Raw genomic sequence first — 24,253 nt, 5'->3', positions numbered from 1 at the left:
TATTCCCATTTCTCCCACACTCCCATTACTCGCACATCATCAACACATCTCTCCTCTCAGGCATTTTCAGACTCAGGCTCAGGTAACACAAAAAAAACCTATACATTTAACACTTAACTTGTAGAAAATTACAGGCCTGTCTCTCTCATTGAACGAGTTGTTTCCAACCAGGTATCATCTTTCCTTTCACAGAACAACCAGCTGGGTGATAACCAATAAGGTTTTAAAAGTAGCTTTTCAACCGATACTGGCTTTCTATCGGTTATGGAAGTTATACACTATGTTAAGAATGTGTCTTAAGAACTAGTCTGACTAACTAGCAGTTAACCAAGGGGCAATCAGTCTTTCTTTTCGGATTTCAAATTAGACCAATATACCTTTTTATGTAACTGAATTTAAAAAGTTTTGGCCAGTCTTGAAGTAAAAAAAATAGATGACTAAGACTTGGCAGTCATTGCCTGACTGTCATTGTCTTCAAATACTAGAAACGTCTCAGGTTACGTATGTAACCCTGGTTCCCTGAGAGGGAACGAGACGCTGCGTTGAGACGCGGTGGGAACGCTCTGCGTGATTGTGTCGTGAAGCACGTGTATAATCAGTCCAATGGAAGAACGAGACGTCACCGGCGGTGACGTCATAGACCAGGAAGCTATAAAGCACACCAGAAATCAGACCGCGACAGCTTCTGAAAAGGCCTGAAGCAAGTCGATCAGGGCATGCAGGAAGTATGGCAGGAGAACGCAGCGTCTCGTTCCCTCTCAGGGAACCAGGGTTACATACGTAACCTGAGACGTTCCCTTTCAAGGGAACTCGAGCTGCGTTGAGACGCGGTGGGAACCCCATGTCCACTACGCCATAATGAGAAATGCCCGTTCTGTGTGGAGTCCTTGCGCACACTAAGAAACAAGCAGCCTAGCCCCGGGAGTGGAGAGGTCTAGGTCGTAGAATCTGACAAATGTATGCGGTGAGGACCAGCCTGCCGCATTACAAACGTCCTGCAGGGAAACCCCTGAAATTAAAGCCTTAGAGGCAGCCATACTCCTGGTAGAATGGGCGCGGACAGCCATAGGTGAGAGCTGTCCGGCCGCTTCATAAGCAAGTGAGATAGCCTCAACTACCCACTTGCTCATTACCTGTCTAGATGCAGGGCAACCTTTCTTGGTTGAACCGAAGCAGACAAATAACTGCTCTGATCTACGCCACAGGGCAGCTCTGTGAACGTAGGCATCCAAAGCCCTAACGGGACATAACAGATTGAGACCTTCCTGATCTGGGGTAACGAAAGGTGGAGGGCAAAAAGCCTGCAGCACAATAGGGCCCGCCACATTAGTGGGGACCTTAGGAATGTAGCCCGGCCTAGGGTGTAAAAATGCTTTCACCATACCAGGTGCAAATTCCAAACATGAAGGAGCCACCGACAGGGCTTGCAGATCTCCAATTCTCTTGATAGAAGAAATAGCGAGAATAAATAGAGTTTTTAGTGTAAGGAACTTCTCTGAAACCTCTTCAATAGGCTCGAAGGGAGCCAGGGCCAGACCCTCAAGTACAATGGCCAAATCCCAAGCCGGTGCTCTAGAGTGCAATGCAGGCCTAAGCCTCAGTGTACCACGGAGAAAACGAGTAATAAGAGGATCTCTCCCAAGAGAAGAAGCCCCCAAAGGGGAGCGATAAGCAGATATAGCCGCTACGTACACCTTTAAGGTGGAGGGAGATAATCCAGCAGAGAAACGGTCTTGAAGGAAATCGAGAACTGTACCAACCGGGCAGTTAGCAGGATTTAAAAAACGTTCTCCACACCATGTAGAGAACAATTTCCATTTCAATGAATATAGTTTTCTCGTGGAAGGAGCTCTGGATTGAAGGATGGTCTCAACGACCTCAGTCGAGAGACCGGATTCTAAGAGCTGGGCCCCCTCAGAGGCCAAGCCCACAGTTTCCACAACTCCGGGCGAGGGTGAAATATCGTGCCCCCTGCTTGAGATAACAAGTCCCCCCTGACAGGAATCTCCATGGGAGAGCCGTGCAGAAGGGACACTAGGTCCGAGAACCACACTCGGGTCGGCCAGTGCGGGGCTACTAATAATAGATGAGCCCCCTCCCGGCGAACCCTCTCCAGAACTCCCGGAAGCAATGATATGCGTACAGAATGCGTACAGGTGCAGCCTCGGCCACTCCTGTACCATAGCGTCCAGTCCGAGAGGAGCTGGATATGTGAGGGAGAACCAAAGCGGACAATGGGTTGTATCGTAAGATGCGAAAAGATCTATCTGAGCTTGACCATAGTTCTCCCATAGGAGCTCCACCACCTCGGGGTGAAGTCTCCACTCCCCGGGCCTCAGCCCCTGTCTTGACAGGATATCTGCTCCCACATTCAAATACCCTGGAATATAAACTGCCCTGAGTGACAGTAATTTTCCCTGGGCCCATAGGAGGATCTGATGAGCCAGTTTGCATAATAATAGGGACCTCAGACCCCCCTGATGGTTGATGTAAGAGACCACCGATGTGTTGTCTGTGCGGACGAGCACATGATGGCCTCTCAGGTCTGGCAGGAAGTATTTGAGAGCCTGAAATACCGCCATCATCTCTAGTCGGTTTATATGCCACGAAAGCTGATGGTCCTGCCAGACACCTGTCGCCGAGCGGCCACTCATGACCGCCCCCCAGCCTGTGAGGGAAGCATCCGTCGATAGCGTTACGCGTCGACAAGAAGCCCCCAATACTGGGCCTTGGGCGAGGAACCAAGGTTTCTTCCACATGACCAAGGCAGGTAGGCATAGCCGCGTGACCTTGATCGTGCGAAACGGATTTCCCCTCGGAGAAAACCCCTTGGTCCTGAGCCACCACTGCAGGGGTCTCATGTGCAGAAGGCCAAAAGTAACTACGTTGGACGCAGCTGCCATGAGACCCACCAGTCTCTGGAACTGTTTCACAGTGAGTGACTGGCCTAGTTTTACCATATTTACGGCTGTGAGAATCGCAGAAATACGAGCTGGAGACAATCGTGCTTGCATAGTTGTCGAATCCCACATCACCCCTAAAAAAGTGGTCCTCTGGGCTGGGAGGAGCACACTCTTCTTGGTGTTTAGCCGCAACCCCAACCTTTTTAAGTGAGACAGAACGACATCTCGATGCCGAACTGCCAACTGCTCGGAACGAGCCAGGATCAACCAGTCGTCGATATAGTTTAATACGCGAATGCCCTGGAGTCTCAGAGGAGCCAGTGCTGCATCCACGCATTTCGTAAAGGTGCGGGGTGATAAACCTAGGCCGAATGGAAGGACCCGATATTAGGACCCGGTATGCTTCGCCCCCGAAAGCAAACCTCAGGAACTTCCTGTGATGAGGATGAATGGATACATGAAAGTAAGCGTCCTTCAAGTCTATTGTGACAAACCAGTCCTCGGACTGAATCTGTGATACAATCTGTTTGAGTGTAAGCATCTTGAACTTGAGTTTCTGAACTCTGCTGTTTAACTGACGCAGATCTAGAATAGGACGCAACCCCCCATCCTTCTTGGGAACGATGAAGTAACGGCTGTAAAACCCTGACTCTCTGCTGGGAGGAGAAACCCTTTCTATAGCCCCTTTTTGCAGAAGCATCAGTACTTCTAGTTCCATGACCCGAGCCTGCCTTGGGTCCACCACTGTGGGAAGGACCCCTTGAAATCTGGGCGGACGAGAACCGAACTGAATTCTGTAACCCTTTTCTATTATATGCAGGACCCACTGAGAAATATTTGGCAGTAGTTTCCACGCTGCCAGAAATTCTACTAAGGGGACCAGTCTCTCGAGACTGGCCTCGGGATTCGGTTGTACGGACATTTCGGTGCCCTGAAGCGGCGAACCGGCAGGGAACAACCGAACTGACCGTTCTACGATCCTCCTCGGAGAATCGTATGGGGACGCTGACACCTCGGTGCCCTGAAGCGGCGAACCGGCAGGGAACAACCGATGTGGCAGCGCTGCGACTCTCCTCAGAGAATCGCCCCCCAGAGGGTGCCGAGGATGAATGATTTCTCGAAATCGTCCCTCCTCGGAGGGGACCACCCTCAGAAGCCTGACGCCTTGGGCGTCAGGACTTCTTCTTAGCCCAAGCCTTCTTAGAGATGACAGTCCTCAGATCTTGCCTACCCCTAGCTGGCCTGGACTGCGACCGCCACCCAGATTCCCCAGATTGTGGAGGAGCCCGAGTGGCGACGCTCTGTTTTTGATGCACTCTGTGCTGTGAGGAGCTTGTACTCGGATGAGACTGCTCGGATTTAATAATCATTTTTCGCCCAGCAGTCTCAGGGATATTGAAACGTCGAGGAAGAAACCTCTGGAACGCAGCCGATTGTTTTTTCGTTTCTTGAAACCTATCGACGACACAGTTGATAGCGTCGCCGAACAAACTTGAAGGTGACAGTGGCGCGTCCAGAAGAACAGACCTATCTTTATCCTTTATATCAGACAGATTTAACCAAAGATGCCGCTCCGTGGCCACCAGGGCTGCCATAGAACGGCCCACTGATTTGGCCGTCTCCTTGGTGGCCCGGAGAGACAGGTCTGTTGCGCGACGCAATTCTCGAATTGCGTCAGCGCTGACTTCCTCACGTTCATCGATATCCTTCAGCAGATCAGCCTGGTATGCCTGCAGTATAGACATAGTGTGCAGACATGACGCAGCCTGACCTGCTGCCGAATAAGCTTTACCCACCAGCGAAGATGTAGATTTTAATGGCTTGGTGGGTAACGTCGGGGTTTTTGATGATGACGATGACTCGGGAGAGAGATAGCTCACGAGCGTCTCTTCAGCCCGAGGCACCTTAACATAACCATAATCAGATGCACCCAAAACATTACTGTAACATGAAGTTTGTGGGTTAAAAACTCTGAATGACGCCGGTTTATTCCACGATCTCGAAACCTCATTGTGGAGATCGGGAAAAAAACGGGAGTCCCCGACGTGGAGGCTGTGTTTTAGATGGTAAAAATCTTTCATCTAATAAACTTTTTCTAGTAACACTCAAAGAATCATCGGCTGGCCATTCAATATTTAATCTAGCTACAGCACGAGATAAAACCTCCATAAGCTCCTCATCATTATCGGAGGCATGAGCTGGCGAAAACTCAACATCCCCCATATCAACACTGACGACATCCAGATCCTCAGAACTGGATAGCCGCAACAATGGTGCCCCAACCTGGGAAGGAGAAGCCGCAGCGCGGGCTCCTTCCTGGGCAGAGGCACCGGATCCAGCAGGTAAGGGTTGAGAAAGGGCTGGGCCCGTCTCAAGCCCCGCTACTAGATCCATATTTGAACCCCAAGATGAAAGCCTTCGCTGTGCCTCGGCAGCAGCGGGACCCGCACCCCGGGGAGCGCGAACCGAACCGTCCTCCTCAAAGAACGCCCGGCGAGAGCGGAGCGTCCTCACGGACAGCTTCTCGCAATGCTCACAGTCAGCTCCCTCGAGAACTGACTGGGCATGCTCCACTCCCAAACAAGCAACTCAAAGCTGATGTGTGTCCCCACCCGTGATGAAACGAGGGCAAGGGACAACACAACGCTTGAATTCTTGTTTCGCCATAATATATATATATATATATAGATAGATAATGTGCTTGTGACAGACAACAATAAATAGACAAGGACAGTATACAGAGAGCGCTTGCTGAAGGCAACAGAAGCTGTCGCGGTCTGATTTCTGGTGTGCTTTATAGCTTCCTGGTCTATGACGTCACCGCCGGTGACGTCTCGTTCTTCCATTGGACTGATTATACACGTGCTTCACGACGCAATCACGCAGAGCGTTCCCACCGCGTCTCAACGCAGCTCGAGTTCCCTTGAAAGGGAACCCAGTTTCTGGTTATGGTAGTAAGAGTAGTCTAAGAAGTTCATTAGTCACTAGTTCTCATTCTGCTAGATGTATGTCAATTTCGACTTAATCAGGTTACTCATTTGCTGATTTGATATATATATGCAACTACCAGTGACCAAAAAAAAGAAAGAAAAGAAAACAGTGGCAAGAAATAAATTATGTAACTTATCCTGATGAGCTTCTCTCTGATTATGTTATCTCTTCACGTCATAAGTCAACAAACCATAAGTTAACCCCCCACAACAGTCTGATTTTGAAACTATAATAATGTATTGTTTAGCATGATAAAATACAACAAAAATTAAATATAAGATTTGAGACTAAAGTTGATTTGACATAAATAGTTTCTTTCTTTTCTATAAAATTCCGATCTTGTGCTAATGATGCTGTTGATAATTCAGAATATATAATTCCGAACACAGTCTATCAGTTGTTCTAAATGATTGAAATGTTCTCTGAACTGTTAAACACTGACTTGGTTTCAAAGATAAGAGTTGTAAATTGGGAAAGGACATGTTCTTTGAAACTACGACTAGGGCATGACTCACATGTCACTGCAGAGAATGGTATTTGTTAGTAACTACTCAGATGTGTTTTGAATCAGGGTTTCTGCTCCAATAATTTGGTTACATTATTTGTGGCATTCCTAATGAAATTACCATAATAGCATTTTGATAAAAGTTTATTTCCCTAATATTTTAGTATCGTAGTAAGTATTTTATAAAATAATATAAGAATATAATTACAGCTAAAGAAGTTGTAGGCCCTTTAAAGCCCTTTAGCCCTTTTATTGCTTATGATTTAATCTTACACTTAGATTACATTGATCACGTGTATTTACTAGGGGTGTAATGATACCCTCATGTCACGATTCGATACATATCACGATATTGAACTCACGATACGATATTATTGCAATATTCCAAGACATATGATAAAAAGTTAACACGAAATGTACTGTTGATTAAAATGCTAAATTTGATATTACATTGTGGGTGTAAATGAATAGGCTTGGACTTGGTGCTGGAAACCCAAAGCACAGGACAATAGTGACACCAGAATAAAAATATTGATGATTCTGAAGCTGAAAATACAGAATTATTTTAGACGAATATGCTTGCACTCTGTCACTGACTGGATTTATTTAAAATAATGTAGGCTACTTTTTACTGGTAACATAAGACATTATGCATTATCAGGACCCACAAATATTCCCCCATTGCATTATTATACCTTATATTCAACATTATATATAGTAGTTTAAATGTAGTAGTGACACTAAATCTCTATAAACTTTAATTTTTTCTCACACAGTCATTTTTATTTTGGGTGAACTATCCAAGATACATATTGTTGCCTTTTTGTATTACGATATATTGTTACACCCCTAGTATTTACACAATCTGTGAAAGATTAAACATAGCTAATTGAAAATCAGCTTAGAAACAAAACTTGTTTCCCCCAACCAAGCAACAACCTTTGTCCAATGCAAGATTTTCACAAAGAAAAGAAAATCAATCAAGGTCTAAAAGCTGTGGTTGATGTTGGCTAATGCAATCAGTGAGTTCTATCAGTTCAATTGCTGACAGGAAAATCTTGGGTGGTGTTTATGAAACAGCCTTTGGCCTGCCACACTGGCTGATGGAACTTTGGACCTGTTGCAACCCTTGATTAACAGTGGACTGAAAAGATCCGAGTATAAAAGATGCACGCCAGGGGATCACCATCAGTCTTTGTTTGGAGGAAGACTCGCTTTAGTTTCAGGGCTTCTGAGCTTCGTCTGACCCAGCATGGGGAGTATGAAGTTCTGCCTATTGCTGATGCTTGGCACCTATGCTATAGCCCGTGAGTATAAAGTTCCTTTGCATTAAAAAATGTTCAGTGCATGATTTTAGCATTTTATATTATTTTAAGGCTATAAATGTTATTAATGATAAAGTTGTTGGTTAAATTCACCTTAAAATTAGATTTTTTAAAATTGCAATACATGATCTTTTAATGTTATGTTTAAAAGATAAACATGCATTATTTATTTTCGCTTCATCCTATGTCTCCTATATCCCGCTTTTAGCTTTTTATATTCTTTCAAAGCTATTAATGTTATTAAAAAACATTTTTAAAAAAATATTATCTTTTAATGTTATGTTTAATTACATAATGACTTTCTCGCCAGAGCAAGAAATTGAGTCCAATTCTCATCCAGGATGTTACTGTAAGTATTTTTCTTTCTTTCTTTCTTTCTAATCCTTTGATTAATATTTATTTGTATTTGAGATGTCTATGACTCACACATGTTAAAGTTCCCTATAATTTATCCTGACCTTTTACCTTTGGACTCACTGTACCAATTGTTGTTGACACTTACTTTGAACCCCCAATAAATGAGATCACCATTGTAACCTGGCTTATGTACTCTTTATCAACAACAGACAGTTCTTGAGTCAAGATGACAGAGTCCATATTTCTTATTGCTCATCTTGATTAGATAAAAAAAAAATGTAATATGAAATGAAATTTAATAAGTAATATTTTAAATAATAATCTTATCATTTGACCTCTAAGAAAAAGAATTGAAAAGTCTAGTGCGCAGGCAAAATGTATATTCAAAATTTATATTACATTTACAGTTTATCAAAACAATCCACAGTTTAAAATAAATATATTTTTATTGGAAAACAAGAAATTCATTGAAAAACAAATGTATTGAAAATATGGGTAAACTTCTGTTATTTCTCGTGCCATTTATACGCCAAAAATAGTAAAAAAAAATTCATGCAGTTTTTGCGTGCATATGATACGCACACACTTTATGGCGTGTAATATGCACGCACTCCCCACCCCTAATCCTAACCAAGGGGTTTTCAGTGTGTAGCATATGCACGCAAAAAACATTTTTGCTGTATAAATGGCACTAGAAATAACATTCGTGGCATAGATACACACTTTCATGAGATTGTGTTGGTTAGTTCATGTTAACTAATGTACTGTATAACTAATGTTATCAAAGAAAACTTTATTGTAAACTGTGACAAAAATATGATTGTTTGCAGCGTGTGATTATTGTGTCAAATATATAATTTTTTAATTGACCTGGTATTTATTTTATTTACAGTATCTAAAAGATTTAAGATCTACAAAAAATATACATATCGGTATGAAGCAGAGATCCAAAACAGGGTGACTGGGACCTCTCCTCTCATCAATGGCCCCAAATTGTCCTGCAAGGTACATCGACATTTGAGAAATCATATCTAACTATATAGTTTCTCAATATGTCTTCTCTGTTTTTTGTTTTGTTTGTTTCTTAAAGTCATTAACACCCTTCCATCCATAGGTTGAAATTGATGTGCCTGTGGCATGCAGCTTTGAGCTCCGGACGAGTGAGTGCTCCCTAACTGAGGTGGTCGGAACAGATGCAAAAGGGTCACCCATATATTCACCTCCTTCTGAGGCCCAAGCCTTTCAATCTGCCATGGAAATGTATGTTTAAGTTTCCCTTCCCAGCTTTAGAGAAACTGACCCAAATAATAAAGTTAACAAAAAATAAAATATAACAACGGCCTATGGAAAATAAAAATTACCTTTAAAACCATATTATTATAAAACTGGTTTTACACTGCCCTAACATAAACACTAACATTTTGTATATTTTAAAGTTGCCTTTATACACAACAACAAGTTTGTGTTTGTTGAGACATTGTGAACAAGGCTATGTTCTCCAGTCTATAATTAATTGATTTTAAAATGTCCAGAAACTCAAGAAGTTTTTCAACAGCCATTAAAATTCTTTGAACAGGAATGTACTGAAGTTTGTAGTTGAGGGTGAAACTGGAGTGACACTCTATCCTGAGGGTGATGAAACCAACATTTTGAACATCAAGAGAGGTATCATCTCTGCTCTGATTGTGCCTGTCATGGAGAAGGAGCAGAGCAAAGACATGGTACATAAACATATTTATTTTTTCCTTAAGGTCCTAATCTGTAAAGGTATTAATTGCCTTTTATTGTTATGTTGAACTTGTTTGCAATAAATCTTCGTATCTGGAATAATAAATTCCAATGAACAACAAGGTGATCTTGACCTAAGCACTTAGCTGATAGGAGACAATTTCCTAATATCCATTACATTGCCTCTACATCATCAATATCCTCATGATAGGTTTGAAACAATTATTTAAGTACTCTCATGATTTGGTGAAAGGTGTTGAGGCTAGATTTTGTATGTTTGCTTAGTATAATCATTATTGTAATTTTATATGAAACAATATTACATTTTCAAACAATATCCTTTCTCTAACAGAGCCCCCAATCCCCACTACACCATTACTGTATTTAATCTTAGAGTAGTTTGACTTTAATTATTAGTAGTAATAAAATTAAATGAATATTGTAATTCAAATATTAGTTTTACATAACTTTTGGCCATGGCCCAGTAAATTAATAAATAAAAAATATATAATAATTACTCATAATAGTGGAATATCAGTGTTGAGTACATTGACTTTATATATGCCAGTACTTCCTGCCAGAAAAAAATGCAAACAGTGACTGAAAGTAAGTGAGGATCTGTAAAAGTAAAAGCCTGTACACAAACATTGATTCGCATTGATTTCGATTTCCTTGTTTCATCTAGGTTACTGTCCATGGAATCTGTGCCACTGACGTCAAGGTCAACACCAAGGAAGATATTGCCACTGATGTCACCATCACTAGAGACCTGTCAGGATGTGATACTTTCAAAACACAAAGAAGCCACACCAGCCCTCTCGCCATCATCAATAGTTTGGTGAGACAGATAGTTTCTTTTTCATTATACCCTCTGCTTGTTGAATCTTGCAATTATTGCTTCTTCGTTTTTTATTTTTTTATTTATAAATTAAATAAAATGCATTTGTTCCATTAATCATCATCCTCAGTGCAATTTACCCATTACCAAATGTTTAAACAATTAGGTAAAAATTAAGCAAGTTACCTCTAACCAATATTGATAAAATCATTATATCATACAGACTGAACCAACAACAGGTAGAAAAAATGGTAATTTTACTTAAATGTATGTGTTTGTCAACAGCAATACCCTCTGTCCAAGCTGATTGGCAGTACCCAGACCTGCAACTATAAGTTCGACAAACAGAAGAAGCACATGACATCTGCCACATGCACAGAAAAGCACATATTCCTTCCCTTCTCTTACCAGTAAGTGACACTGACATCATATCACTAGCTACATTTCCTAATGCAATGTACCTGCATAAGTGGAACAAGTGGTCCTAATTCATTCTAATGTATTTCATTTCCATTGCAGGAACAAGTATGGTCTCTCTTCTCTTGTGAAACAAATTCTAACTCTTCAGGAAACCAGCAAGATCAATGATAGAGTTTTTGATTACCGTGAGTATTCCCAGTTTCATTGTATATCTCAATTAAATTAAAGATCTTTGGATTTGATTTGTCTGGTTAAAAGTTAAGGAATATTGATTACATTTCCACCCAGCCCCCGATTGTGACTATGTAGCCTTTCACTCACATATCATGCCACTCTCTACAATACAGGTTCTACTAACCCCAAGGACTTGGTTCTAGAAGCAGTAAAGGACAAAGCCCCAGTCCAGACCTCGGAGGCTCTGCTGTTCATCTTCAGGGAGCTGAAATCCATGAACGAAAAACCAGATCGCCAGCAGAGGGCCAACATGTTCCAGAGTTTGGTGTCTGAACTCCGTGGACTTGAGCATGAGGTTTTGCAGCAGACCATTACTCAGATGGTGGAAGAGGACAAGCTCTTGACTTGGCAAGCTTTGACTCAGTGTGGCACCCCAGAGTGTGGTAGTGCCATGTTCAGTCTCCTGAAGACCTTTGACACTGATGCCATCGAGGTAGATGCTGCTGTCTATGCTCTGGGAATGATGCACAGCCCTACTGGTCTCTTGGTGAAAGACATATTGGAGATTGCCCAGACCAAGCAGAGCAAGCCAATAATGTATGCTCTCAGTAATGCTGTAAGGCGGTAAGCAAACTCTTTGTACCATGCTTATAGAATCTTTCACGCTGAAAAGACCAGTAGAGATTGATTTTCCATGCTTGTCCAGGTTGTTCATACTAGTTGTGTGTTGCTAGCATGGCCATCATATAAGCGGCAAAACATAGTTTGTGAAAATTGTCACCTGTATGGTCTTTCTAGTGAAGCTAAGTAACCATGCGCTATAAGCTAATTAAAAAGCTAGATAGGGACATCTACACACCAGAATCCAAAACACAACATATGCTGGTGAACAGCTATGCTTCTCTTTTCAACAGGGATTAAATCTAATTTTTGGGGGAAAAAATCCTAAATGTATTTGTCAGGATATGTCCACTGTAACTGACGATATATAATATATCCCTTCAGGCACTTCCAAGCTGAGGGTCAGCTCACCTCTGAGATTGTTGAGGTGTATAACTTCATTACCTCCATCCTTGGTGCTGACTGTGCTGGCGAGAAAGATCTGATCTTCTTGACCTTAAGGGTGTGTGTTTGAATATCTATATTCCTGGACATATTCACACTAGTAAAAACAAATCCAGTAATACAGTAATATATCCAATATAATAATACAATGTTATTATTATAATTATTATAACCTGTCCTATTATGTCCTATTATATAACCTATTATAACCTGTTTAGGTGATTGGAAACATGGGTGAGGCTATGGAAGCAGCTGATCCCAACATGAAGACCACTCTGCTTAAGTGCATGAGACAGCCTGCCACCACCCTATCCGTCCAGATGTCTGCCATCCAGGCTTTTAGACGTATGTCTGTGACTCCTGATGTAAGTATTGCTGGAATTGTCCAACTATTTATATTTCTTCAGAACCAATTATGTGGAACTTTCTTACTAAAATTAACCAACTTCACTCTTATCTTTTTTACGGTCAGGTCCGTTCCAACATTCAGAGAGTGGCCCTTTATGCCAAAGGTGCTGCTCAGAAGAGACTGGCTGCATATCTTATCTTGATGAAAAAGCCAGAGGCAAGCGATCTGGAGGTTGTGAAGAAGATCCTTAACCAGGACCAGAATGTGCAAGTCAAGTCATTTGTGGCTTCTCATGTCTACAACATTATTCATTCCAGGGATCCTGAAATTCAAGAGTATGTTACTCAGTTTATCAGTTTTATTTAGACTGCGTTCAAAACATTTCATTGCATATCACCTGCTGTCTATCATTTCAGTTTGCTCTTTATCCTCTCCTTAAGACAATAACTTTTTCCTTCCCAGGTTGGGCAAAAGGATAGTTGAGGTCATGCAGGATGATGAGGTGCTTACCCACTCAAACTACAATCAGCTTTCTCGTAACTATAAGATGGACATATTTATGCCAGGAAAGGATGTCATAGGCTCCAGCACGCAGGGAAGCATCATCTTTGATCCCAGCAGCCAGCTGCCCAGAGAGGTTATGCTTGAGACAACCCTAAAAGCCTTCAGTTACGACCTTGACTTATTTGAGGTAGGAATCTTAATGCGATATGTACTTGTAATTAGTTAATTGTGAAACTATATTGTTATATGTTTTAAGTTTTACTAATTGTTTGTACCAATTCTTGATTTTGTTGTACTTGTTGCATACACGTGACTTTTAGAAATTAAAATGATTATTATAAATTTTTTTGTCACCAAGTTTGGTATGGACGGCAAAGGATTTGAGCCAACTGTTGAGACTCTCTTTGGAAGCAATGGCTTCTTCCCTGATACGATTTCCAAGGCAATGTACTGGTTTGGGGACAAAATGCCAAACAAAATCAATAAGGTTCTGCAAGAATGGGTTGACCCTCTGCGAACAGAAAAATCTAAGAGACAGGTACAGATATCCATTGCTTATTCCAACCCTAAAAAATTTATTATTTACATGATTGAGGTTTAGATGCATGTATCCAAGGCTAGATAATATCAGGACATTCTATTTGGCAGGTTCCTGAGAACATTATCAGGGAAATGGTGCGCAATTTTAACAAGCTTGCAAAGGACCTGTACAACCAGGACTCCCCAGAGGTCATGGCTTACTTAAAAATCATGGGGAATGAATTGGGATACATCAAGAGTACCAATGAACTGTCAGCTATTGTTGATAGGATGGCCACATATATTCAGGCCTTCAAATACTCACCTGCTTGGGTATGTATATACAATATGCTGCTTTTTACATACATATGATATGTCTTTATTAGCTCATATATCGGACAGCATATTGGTATTTGCTTGATTGGTAAGATTTGCTTTGTTATACTTAAAGAACAGTTTGTTTTTCAGGTTCTATAAATGTAAATACATATTATTCCTGTTTCAATAGATTACAAAGGTATTAATGTCTGGAGATCAGAGCATCTTTGCTCACTACATCTTTATGGATAATGAGTTCAGCCTCCCAACTGCCTCTGGATTCCCCCTGAGGTTTGCTCTGTCTGGGACTTTTGCACCTGGTGTTGAGGGTGGTCTGCACATGGAGCCTGGCAGGGTACTACATTTTGCCCCTGATTACTATTTGTTCAATAGCTTGATGGTTAATGTATAAATACTGCTACAATTTATGCTTCATCTTATTACTGACATGTTTATTAGCATTTCACTGTTCTTTTCACAGCACGAACTGTCCTTTTCACCCTCCATGGCAGTAGAATTTGTCACCCGTATGGGAGTCCATATCCCCAAGTTTGTTGTCTCTGCTGTGGAAATGCACACTAATATGTACCATGAAAGCTCTTTCAATGCCAAAATCACTAAGGTTGATGGTCAAATAAAGCTGTCTATGCCAGCACCTAAGGGTACTACCGAACTCTTCAGAGTCAGGTATCTTTTGTGCTATATGTCTAAAACATACTTCAATTATTTATTAAAAATGTGCACTCTCTTCATAAAAATAAAGAAAATATACAGAAAGAAATAGCATTAGCTTTCAACAATACTGGTCAAGTCAACTGTTTAACAAAGACATAATGGGAAACCTCTTGTCATTTTTTCACAAATAGCAACAAGCTAGTGATGGTGTCCAAAACCCCGGTCACACTTGTTCCTGACACAGGTGACAGGACTGCCGTAGCACACTGCAGCCCCCTTATCTCTGGGATAAATTACTGCACCACCATACTTAACTCTAGAGCTGAGAGAAATTCTCCATACTTTCCTCTCAATGGAGAGTCCAAGTAAGAATCAAATATTTTCCATGCAAAAACACACCAAATCATTCCTCTACTTCATTTTTCAACTCCTGTTATGCTAAAATTATTACATTCCCACAGTTTTGTCTTGGGTATCCAGCCCACTGGTGACATCACTGAGTACACAGCAACTATTGCCTACGAACTCTTGAACGAGGGCAAGGAAGGCCGCCAGAAAGTAGATTCTCTGAGAATGATTTTGCAAGCAGAAGGCATGTAATTCTCAACAACAGTGAATTTTAAATCATCACCACTAAAAGGTGGAGATTTATTTATGGGTTTTAGGCTAATTACTTTTATCTTTTCTAATCATAAGGTGAAAAGCCCACAGAGGCATCCGCTACTATTAAGTACAACAGGAACAAGAATACTCTCACCACTAGCATTGCGATTCAAGACTATGATATTGAGGCTGGAATCAAAGTTGGTGTCACTGACAGCATTGCCAAGGGAAAGAAGATCACCATTGATATCTCCAACAAAAATATTCACCAGTTTTCTCTCATTGGTCGTGCAAAGTAAGTAGAGATCCAGATATAACTTTTTGAAACACTTGTCGATGGACAACCAAAATTCCTTTCATCTAAAGACAAGTTTCTGCTAATAACAGGCTTGATACCATGAAAGATGGCTTGCTGGAAGCTCAGTTGATTGTGCCTTCATTTAACACTGAGGGCACTCTTACTGCCACCCTGAACTGTGTTGAAGATTTGACCGTGGAACTCAAGAGTAACATCAAGCTTCCAGAGACCAACTCTGTGCAGAAGATTACCTTAAAATATGGTATTGGATCTATTTCCTGTCACTGTTTTTGTAAACTCTTGATTATTATTTAAAATCTTTATTTTATTTATTTAATCAATCATCTATTATGTCAAATATGACAAGTGAAAATTTGCTTTTTAAACAGCTAAAGATGAGATGAAGATAGAGATGAAGTCTGACATAGACTCTGAGATACAGAAGCTGATGCCTAATGTAGCACCTCTTCAGAGTCGCCTGGATCAGGTCTTTGATGACATCATGGAACATAAAGTGGTCAGGACTGACATGAAGCTCCGTCATATTTATGCAAAACTCTGGGAGGTATGATTGTATGTAATTTCAATTGAAAACAGTATTCATTACATTATATTTTTTTAAATGATGTTCATACTAGTACCATTCATTTTACAGGCTTACCTCATTTGGATGGATAAGATTGCTTCTGATGTGCCCTACCTTCAGACACTAAGAGAGAACATTCCTGAGTTGGTTATTCCATCTATGCCTGAGAGGGTGTTCATGAACACGTAAGATTAATGCTAACTTTTTTTTTAATCTACATAATCCAACTTCATCTAAGGTTCATATCCATTCACTTCCAAAAAATGTGTATTCTCTTTACAGTGAGAGCATGTTCAAATACAAGTTCAACAAAGATCGTGTAACTTTCACCATTCCTTTGCCTCTTGGTGGAAAGACATCTGAGGACCTGAAAATCCCTCCCACCATGGCCACCCCTGACCTAGCTATTCCTCAAATTGGTCTAATGATGCCCTCTAAACAGTTCAGTCTACCCACCTTCTCCATCCCCTCCAGCTATGATCTCTCAATGCCTCTTCTCGGAATGGTAGAGGCATCTGCAAAAGTCAGCACTAACTTTTATGATGTAGAGGTGGTTTTCACTGGTGGCAACAACACTGTCGATAAGTCCAGCTACACTGCAGGCTACAAAGTTGTTGCTAACAGCCCATTGGAACTTCTTGCCTTTACTGTGGAAGGTAAACACATGCATACATGCAGTATACATGATACATAAATTTAGTGTATTGATATTGGTCCTTGGATACATTTTTTCTATAATTTTTGTAATTTCCATGTCTGTTGTATACAGGATCTGCACAAACTGCTAGCATCTCAGAAGACACTGCGAAGTTTGACATAATTTCTTCCCTGAAGCATAAGCTCTTAGATGCAAATTTCAGCCTAATGGAAACAGCCAAAATCACAGATGCAGTGAAAACAACAGGAAATTACAAGATTGAAGCCTTCAGCCCTCTGGGTTTGCAGATGACTATGATGTACACAAACCAGGCTTTAGTCTCTTCTGAAATGACAGGTGATGGCAATTTAGATGGATCACTAAAAGTAGGATCAATGTCTGCTACGACCACTGCCACCCAAACCTTTATACTTCAACCCAAAACCAGAGAGGCAAAAGCTGAATCCACTTTCAGTGTCAGATGTCCCATTCTCCAAATTGTAAACAAGATGAAAGCTGCAGCAGTCAATGGAGAACTTTCTTTTGAATCGAACATTGACATAGAGAATGACCCAGTCCATCACACCACCAAGTTCAACATTGAACTGAAAGAAGCTCAGTTTACCATTAAGTCTGATTCTGTCACCAAATTTAATGAACAAAAGCTTCAAAACCAAGTAGACTTTACTGCAACCATGAAGGAAGTCGCTCTCAGGATTGAGTCCCAGGCTGATGATAACACAAACCGAGCTTTCTCCCAGCTTGCTGGATCCCTGAACACCCAGGGACTGGAGCTAAATACTGATGCCACTATCAGTTTCGCTGCCAACCGTGCCTTCAACAAGGGCACCCTGTCATTCACCTTAGATGGCCTGACCACTAGCTGTACCACCAGTGCCCAGGTTAGCTCTCTGACCTTTGAAAACATTTTCCATGGTGGCATTACAACCACTGGTGCTACAATGTCTGTCTCTACCAAGGGAACAGTCCACGAGAACAGTGCTGAACTCAAAGTTGAGGGAAGACTTGCAAGCTCAGAGGTATACCTAAACAGTATGTACAAGGGAGACATTTTCAATGTCAACACTAGAAACAGGATCAATTTCAAGTTGAATGAAGATGGCCTGAACCTCTCCAACAACTTGATTGCATCAAATCAGGAAATGAAAATAGAAAATACAGACTCTCTGATACTTACACTCAAATCACTGGCCATCCGCTCTGAGTCTGCCAACTTTCTCAATGAGAACAACTTCTACAAGCACAACATTGTAGTGGACATGCGTGACTTTAAAGCATATTTAAATGTCAACAATGAACTTAAAGTCATTGGTGTCAACTACATCAATGATGCCCAGATGACGGCAGAGCCCTACAGGATGGAAGCTACTGGAACTCTGAAAGGGGCATTTGGTGAAGAGGAACTAAGACATAAATATGAGATCACCTATGTTGACCAGATAGCCACTGCAAAGTGCAGCACCACTGGAAAACTCTTGGGCACTCTAATGACTCAGAGCTCTGAGTTTGAGATTGTTGGATTTTCCACAAAGTTTGGCAATAAGGTGAGCTTCATCTCTCCCTCTCTCCGACTGGAGAGCAACATCCTCACTAATGCAGAACCTTTTAGTGTGAATGTTGAGAGCTCCTTCAATTCTGATGGAGCCCTAAACCTGTATGGAAAACACAGTGGCCAGGTGAAAAGCATGCTACTCATTCAAGCTGAACCTAAGTCTTACTCACACAAGCATGAATGCATGGCCTCAACTTCTCACCAGTTGAACAGTGGAAACTCTATTGAAACTAACTTCCAGCATAAAATAACCAGTGCTATCACCCCTCAGCAGCAAAATTTTAACATGAATATGAAGTCTATGCTGAACGACCATGCCTTTGACCACTCCCTGGAAATCTTCAATACTCCAAAGAACATAGGTATTGCACTGAAAGGCACAGTGTCCGCAAACCTCTTGAACAAAGCAAATGATAATCAGGAATTTGCCATCACAAGTGCTCTGCAATATGAAAAGAACAGTGATAGTCATTTTATTTCCCTGCCTTTCATTGAGAATTTACCTGCTGTCATAAGGGAGGTTAAAAGTTCAATGTTAACCATGAAAGATCATAGCATTAACATGCTTCACGGCATTAAGGATAAATATGACATTACAGCCAGTCTTTACAGCCAAGGTACTGAACTTTCACAAGTAATTGAACATTTTGATTTAGATATGTTCTTGGATGATGTGAGACTTTTTGCCTCCTACATGACAGCTGTAGTAACGAAAATGGGAAAAAATCTGCAATATTTATGGAACTTGATTGACAGTTTGGATCGAAGAACTGGCATTATCACCAAGATAAATGAAATCTTCAGCAAAATTGATGAGGTTTTGGCAGAATATGAGGTTGAGGCAAAGGTCGAGAAAATCATTGATGATGCTGTGGATTTAATGAAACAATATGAGCTTAGAGAAACTATGCTATCAGCTGCAAGTTACCTAAACTCTCTTGACATAAACCCGGTGTTTGAAAGAATCTTTGGACAGTTTAATAAACTGACAAAACAACTAATTACCAAAGTCAATAAAATGATTGCTTATGATTTTGACACCTTGGCTGATGAAGTAAAGCAGATTGCCACTGACCTCATTAAAGTCCCCTGCTTTGGAATGCTGCATGGTGAGATTGAGATCAAATCCTCCGAGCACACTCTGAAGACCATTGCTGAACTCAAGAACTCAACAGACAAGATCACTGCTAACCTGAATTCTCAGTTCCAGACTCCCATTGATCTATTGGCATATACTTTTGATGCCACTACTCACCTTAACATCCCTAGAATGAAAGAGCTGTCCCTGACTGAGACAGTGAAAGCCAATCACATGGCTTTCTCTCTTGATCATCAGGGAGAAATGTCCATCAATGACGTTTTTTCCCAGGTATCTTCCAAGACCACAGCTAAGGTAACCACAGAACCATACACTGCTGACTTAGAGAACAATGTATTCCTGAGCACAGAGAATGGCTTCTCATGTACTTTGGAGACTTCTTACATCCACAGTGTGAACATGCCAGTGGCCAACATCTTCAGTGAAACTACAATGACCCAAAAAGCTGCCGCTCAGCTGGAATCTGGCATATTTACTCTCACCCTTGGAAATGATGGCAAAGGAAAATACTCTATCCTTGATTATTCTGATGAAGGAGACCATAAGAGTAATTTGGAAATTGTGATGAATGTGGAGTCCATAAAACTGATATTTAATGGTGACACCGAGAGTAGTCTTCTCAAGATGAAGCAGAAAGTGGATGCTGAGACCAGTGGTGTGACTCAGATTAAGTTTAATGTGTATGCAGAGACAGAAACTCCCTTCATCCAGAGAAGCATTGCAGCAGTGAAAGGGCAGGTTTCTTTGAAGGAACTCATGTTTGAGCTAAGTGGGTCTCATGATGCTGAACTGATTGGCAAAGTTGAAGGCACCATTACCAACACAATTAACTTCAAGGCTGTGCCTTTTGAAATGATCTTTAATACCAAGAACAAGGAAAACATAAAGCTGATGCTTCCCTTTAAGTTATCCAGTAAGGTTGATTTTCAAAACGAAATGACTTTAACTCTGAATCCCTCTGTGCAACAGGCAAGCTGGACCGGTCTTGCTAGGTTCAATCAATATAAGTACTCTCATTATATCAGTATGGCTAATGGTGAGAAGGAAATTCAGATCTCTGCAGCAGTCAATGGTGAGGCTGACTTTAATGTGCTGACCTTGCCAATTAACATTCCTAAATTGACTATCCCATTCATTAACAAGGAAACACCGTATTTAGAGAAATTTTCTTTATGGGAGGACACTGGCCTTAAAACAATCTTGATCACACCTCAGCAGACCTTTGATATGAATGCAAAGCTTAAGTATGTGAAGAACCATGAGATGTTCAACATTCAGCCAGCCCTCAATTCTGTTATTAGGAAAATTCAAATACCCATTTTCACAACAGCCAAAATCGCATCTGATTTGAAAATCTCATCTAAAGGCGAATGTCCTTATTTGGGCAAGATCCCTCTTCCCAGTATAAAGGAATCCATCATGATCCCTGTCTTGGGAGACCTGACCTATGACTTATCTGTGAAAACTGCTATGATCACCATTAATACCCAGGCTAAGATTCTTAATCAGGATGAAATTGCTGCCCAGTTTGAAACTCTGGCTACATCTGAGTTTGGTGTTCTTAATGGCAAAACCAGTGGCTCTGCAACCTTTAACATGAAGTCAGGGATGAAATTGTTAACCAATTTGATTGTGGAGCATAAATATTTTGAGAACAACTATAATGGACTTCTTGAGGCCAACACAGAAGTCTCAAATGCTATTATTTCAAATACTGCCAAAGTCAATCTGCCAGATATGAAATTTTTGCTTTACCACAAATTAACTGGAAATGCAGAAGAAGGTTTTACTGTCTCTGTATCTTCCCCATCTGCTGGACTTCTTGGTCTTCAGCTACAGAGCAAGAACTTATCCCACCATACAGGAATACTTTTTGGTGCAATCCCAGTAAGAATTTGTTTATCATTTTAGAATATTACAATTTATTATACATTTAGTGTATCTTCTGTATCAATCAATTGTTGATATAAAATATTTTGAACATTCAATTACAAGTTGACATGATTATAATATTTTCTTTTTCTTTATTACAGTCTGAGGATAATGTGGACATTCTGAAGGTTGACATTGCGGTAATGAACTCAAACAGACTGAGCTTGCAGACACAGTGGAACAAGGAGGTCCCAAGTCAGATTCTTTTGTGGTTGAAGGAGAAAGTTACTTCATTAAAGGATTTGAAAGACACAATAACATATTACATTACTGCTGTTTACAATGGTATCAGCAAGAAGTATGAGAAGCTAGAGAGTGCCATTGATCACATCAAAGATCAAGGTAAAGTCATGTACAAGAGAGCAGCTGAAAAGATTGCTGCTACTGACCTCGCACGAATCAGCAGTAAGATTTCAGACAACATTGCAATGATCCTAAGAGCATACCAGAAGAATATGCAAGCCCTACTGGAAGCAGCCATTTCATTTATGAGGGACACCCAGTTCCACCTTCCTGGACATGCTGAGAAACTCTCTGGAATTGAGGTCTACAATAAAATCAGTGTCTTCATTTTTGATGTCATCGAGGAGGCCATTACAAAGGTGCCAGAGATCTTTACCTCATGTGCTAAAGCTGCCATTGAACATATTAGAAAAGTAGAAGTCACAATTCCTGGGTCTACCCATATTATCACTGGAAGAGATGTGTTGGATGACTTCCATGTTGCATTTCAGAAGATCCAAAGCCAAATTATCACCGTTGTAAAGGGTCTAAGAGATGTAAGCTTTGAGACCATTGTGCAGAAACTGTCTGAAATCCTGAAATTTAGTGTGGAGAAAGCAGAGGAGCTCTTTAACACTATCAAATTTCAAGATCTCGACAAGCTCTCATCCTGTATCTCTAAAGTCTTCTCTGATGCTGTCAATTCCAATAGCCTGAGTGAAATAACTGAGCAGGCTGAGAAGTTCAGGACAATTATTGAAGACTACTATAAAACTGTCAAAGCCAAGACCCAGGACATTTTTGCTGAGATGACCATTGAGCAACTGATTGAAGACATCCAGGCTTGGATTAAATCTATAATGAACCGGCTGGAAGTTCTCAGGGACCAAATTACTAAGACCCTCAAAGATGCCATCAAGAACATCCCCTTTTATGTCAGAATAAGTGACACAGAGATGGACATTGACATTCCTATTCCATTCATATGGGATTTCTTCAGTAGAATGATTTCTCATCCTTGTATCAAGCCACTAATTAGCTAAACTCTTTACCAAGAGTAATGATTAAGATTGTCTCAGTAAAAGTGTTATGCCCACAAAATATTTAGCCCATGCTGCTTTGGTTCCCTCTTTTTGTTTGTAAGTGACTAATTTAGAATAATGTTCTTTAAAGTAAATAGCTGAATGTTACAAATCTGTCATATTTTATTTAATAAGCAATGACAGTGAAGTATCAATAAAAAACATTTGTACTGCATATAAGGTGTTATGTGTTGCTTATACTTTATGAAACTTGCATTGCATTTTCTTATATACAGTTCTTATTTTCTTTATTCATTCTATGTACATCTCCGTTTTCTGTATATCATAGGTTGACCATACACTCAGATGCACTTCAGTTAAATTTAGGAGACAGGGTAACACTGATCAGATATTCCACAGATTGTAGTTTGATAGTAAAAATAATAATAAAGAAAGAAATAATAGAAATATTACAAATCAAATTGTAAGTAAACTGTTCAATCTGAAATCTTGCTTGCTCAATATTTAAATAGTCTGGTTTTCACTGTAGGCGAATGGTCTTTTATCATTCTGGTAACCCTTTACATTAAGGTTCCTTTTGTAAAGGTTTTATAAAGGTGTTAATTAATGACTAATAACTCATTTACAGATGATTTATAATTTCTTGTTAACAAGTTAGAACTGCATGAATAAAAAGGGTGACTTTATTATGACGTACAGTATACAGTATATGCCAAATAATGAGCCATTTCTCAAATGTTATAAATGCCTAATAAATAAATTGTATTATATATATTTCACTCAAAACCAGATTCACAAACTACATCTCCCATAACTCACTCCCCAGACTCTTCACCCATTATCATATTCACCTGTGTCTCATTATCTTGTTTAGCTCACCCCATATAAGCCTGGTTTTCTCATTCACTCACTGTGAAGATTTGTATGTTGTTGTGCTGCATTTCTGAGCATTCTCCCTGGATTCATTGTCCTTGGATTTTTGCCTGTTTCGTGGATTCCCGTTTTGCCTCTGACCCCTGTTTGTTGTTTGTTTAGACTGCCTTTCTGTGCTTGACCCTTTGCCTGTGTTTGATTACGATTCTGGATTACTCTAATAAACTGCATTTGGATCCCTTGTCTCGGAGCAGTTCGTAACAACCTTAATGTGAAGTGGACACATGTGAATCCTTTATTTATTAATCAATAAGGTGCGAGAGGCTGTGCTGTATGGTCAATAAGTCACGGCTGAAGGGCGTTGTTAGGCACGGCATTGTTCAATAAATAATATTTTATTTGCGTCAGTTGGTGTGATTTTCGACTTACTTACTTAAACTTACTTAAACCTTTATTTGTCCCCGTAGGGCAATTAGTTCTTCAGCAAGACATAGACACAGGACAGACACAGATACAAGAACGAAATACATAAAATACTTAATTCTCTGTTGTACAACCAGAGCCTGTAAAATTGAGAAGATAGATAGGTCTAAGTGCTAAAGAATAAAGTGCTCCATTTCTGAAATAGGCCTCCAATTCGACAGCCACATGTTGAAAAGAAACATCTGACAATGTTCATCATAAAAAACAATATAGCAACACAGGGGGACATTTCC

At 40.5% G+C, this 24,253-nt stretch overlaps 1 protein-coding gene across 1 annotated transcript; it reads left to right on the top strand.

Annotated features, from left to right (window-relative positions):
• The first annotated feature begins 7,511 nt into the window (after positions 1-7,511).
• On the top strand, positions 7,512-22,846 carry LOC143729403 (apolipoprotein B-100-like). The gene is made up of 26 exons (XM_077220632.1): positions 7,512-7,706; positions 8,035-8,073; positions 8,974-9,086; positions 9,196-9,341; positions 9,658-9,802; positions 10,495-10,647; positions 10,933-11,057; positions 11,167-11,252; positions 11,415-11,865; positions 12,247-12,364; positions 12,525-12,671; positions 12,779-12,990; positions 13,118-13,346; positions 13,518-13,697; positions 13,808-14,011; positions 14,187-14,351; positions 14,478-14,683; positions 14,863-15,036; positions 15,133-15,263; positions 15,368-15,569; positions 15,662-15,834; positions 15,962-16,137; positions 16,228-16,343; positions 16,441-16,814; positions 16,928-21,354; positions 21,501-22,846. The coding sequence occupies exons 1-26, from the start codon at positions 7,652-7,654 to the stop codon at positions 22,662-22,664; spliced, it is 9,711 nt and encodes a 3,236-aa protein (XP_077076747.1). The 5' UTR covers positions 7,512-7,651; the 3' UTR covers positions 22,665-22,846.
• The last annotated feature ends 1,407 nt before the right edge of the window (positions 22,847-24,253 follow it).

This window comes from Siphateles boraxobius, unplaced genomic scaffold, assembly GCF_051911475.1.
Source record: "Siphateles boraxobius isolate OS27281-9 unplaced genomic scaffold, OSU_SipBor_1 8, whole genome shotgun sequence".
NCBI lineage: Eukaryota > Metazoa > Chordata > Actinopteri > Cypriniformes > Leuciscidae > Siphateles > Siphateles boraxobius.
This window is presented reverse-complemented; position numbering and strand designations above follow the sequence as displayed.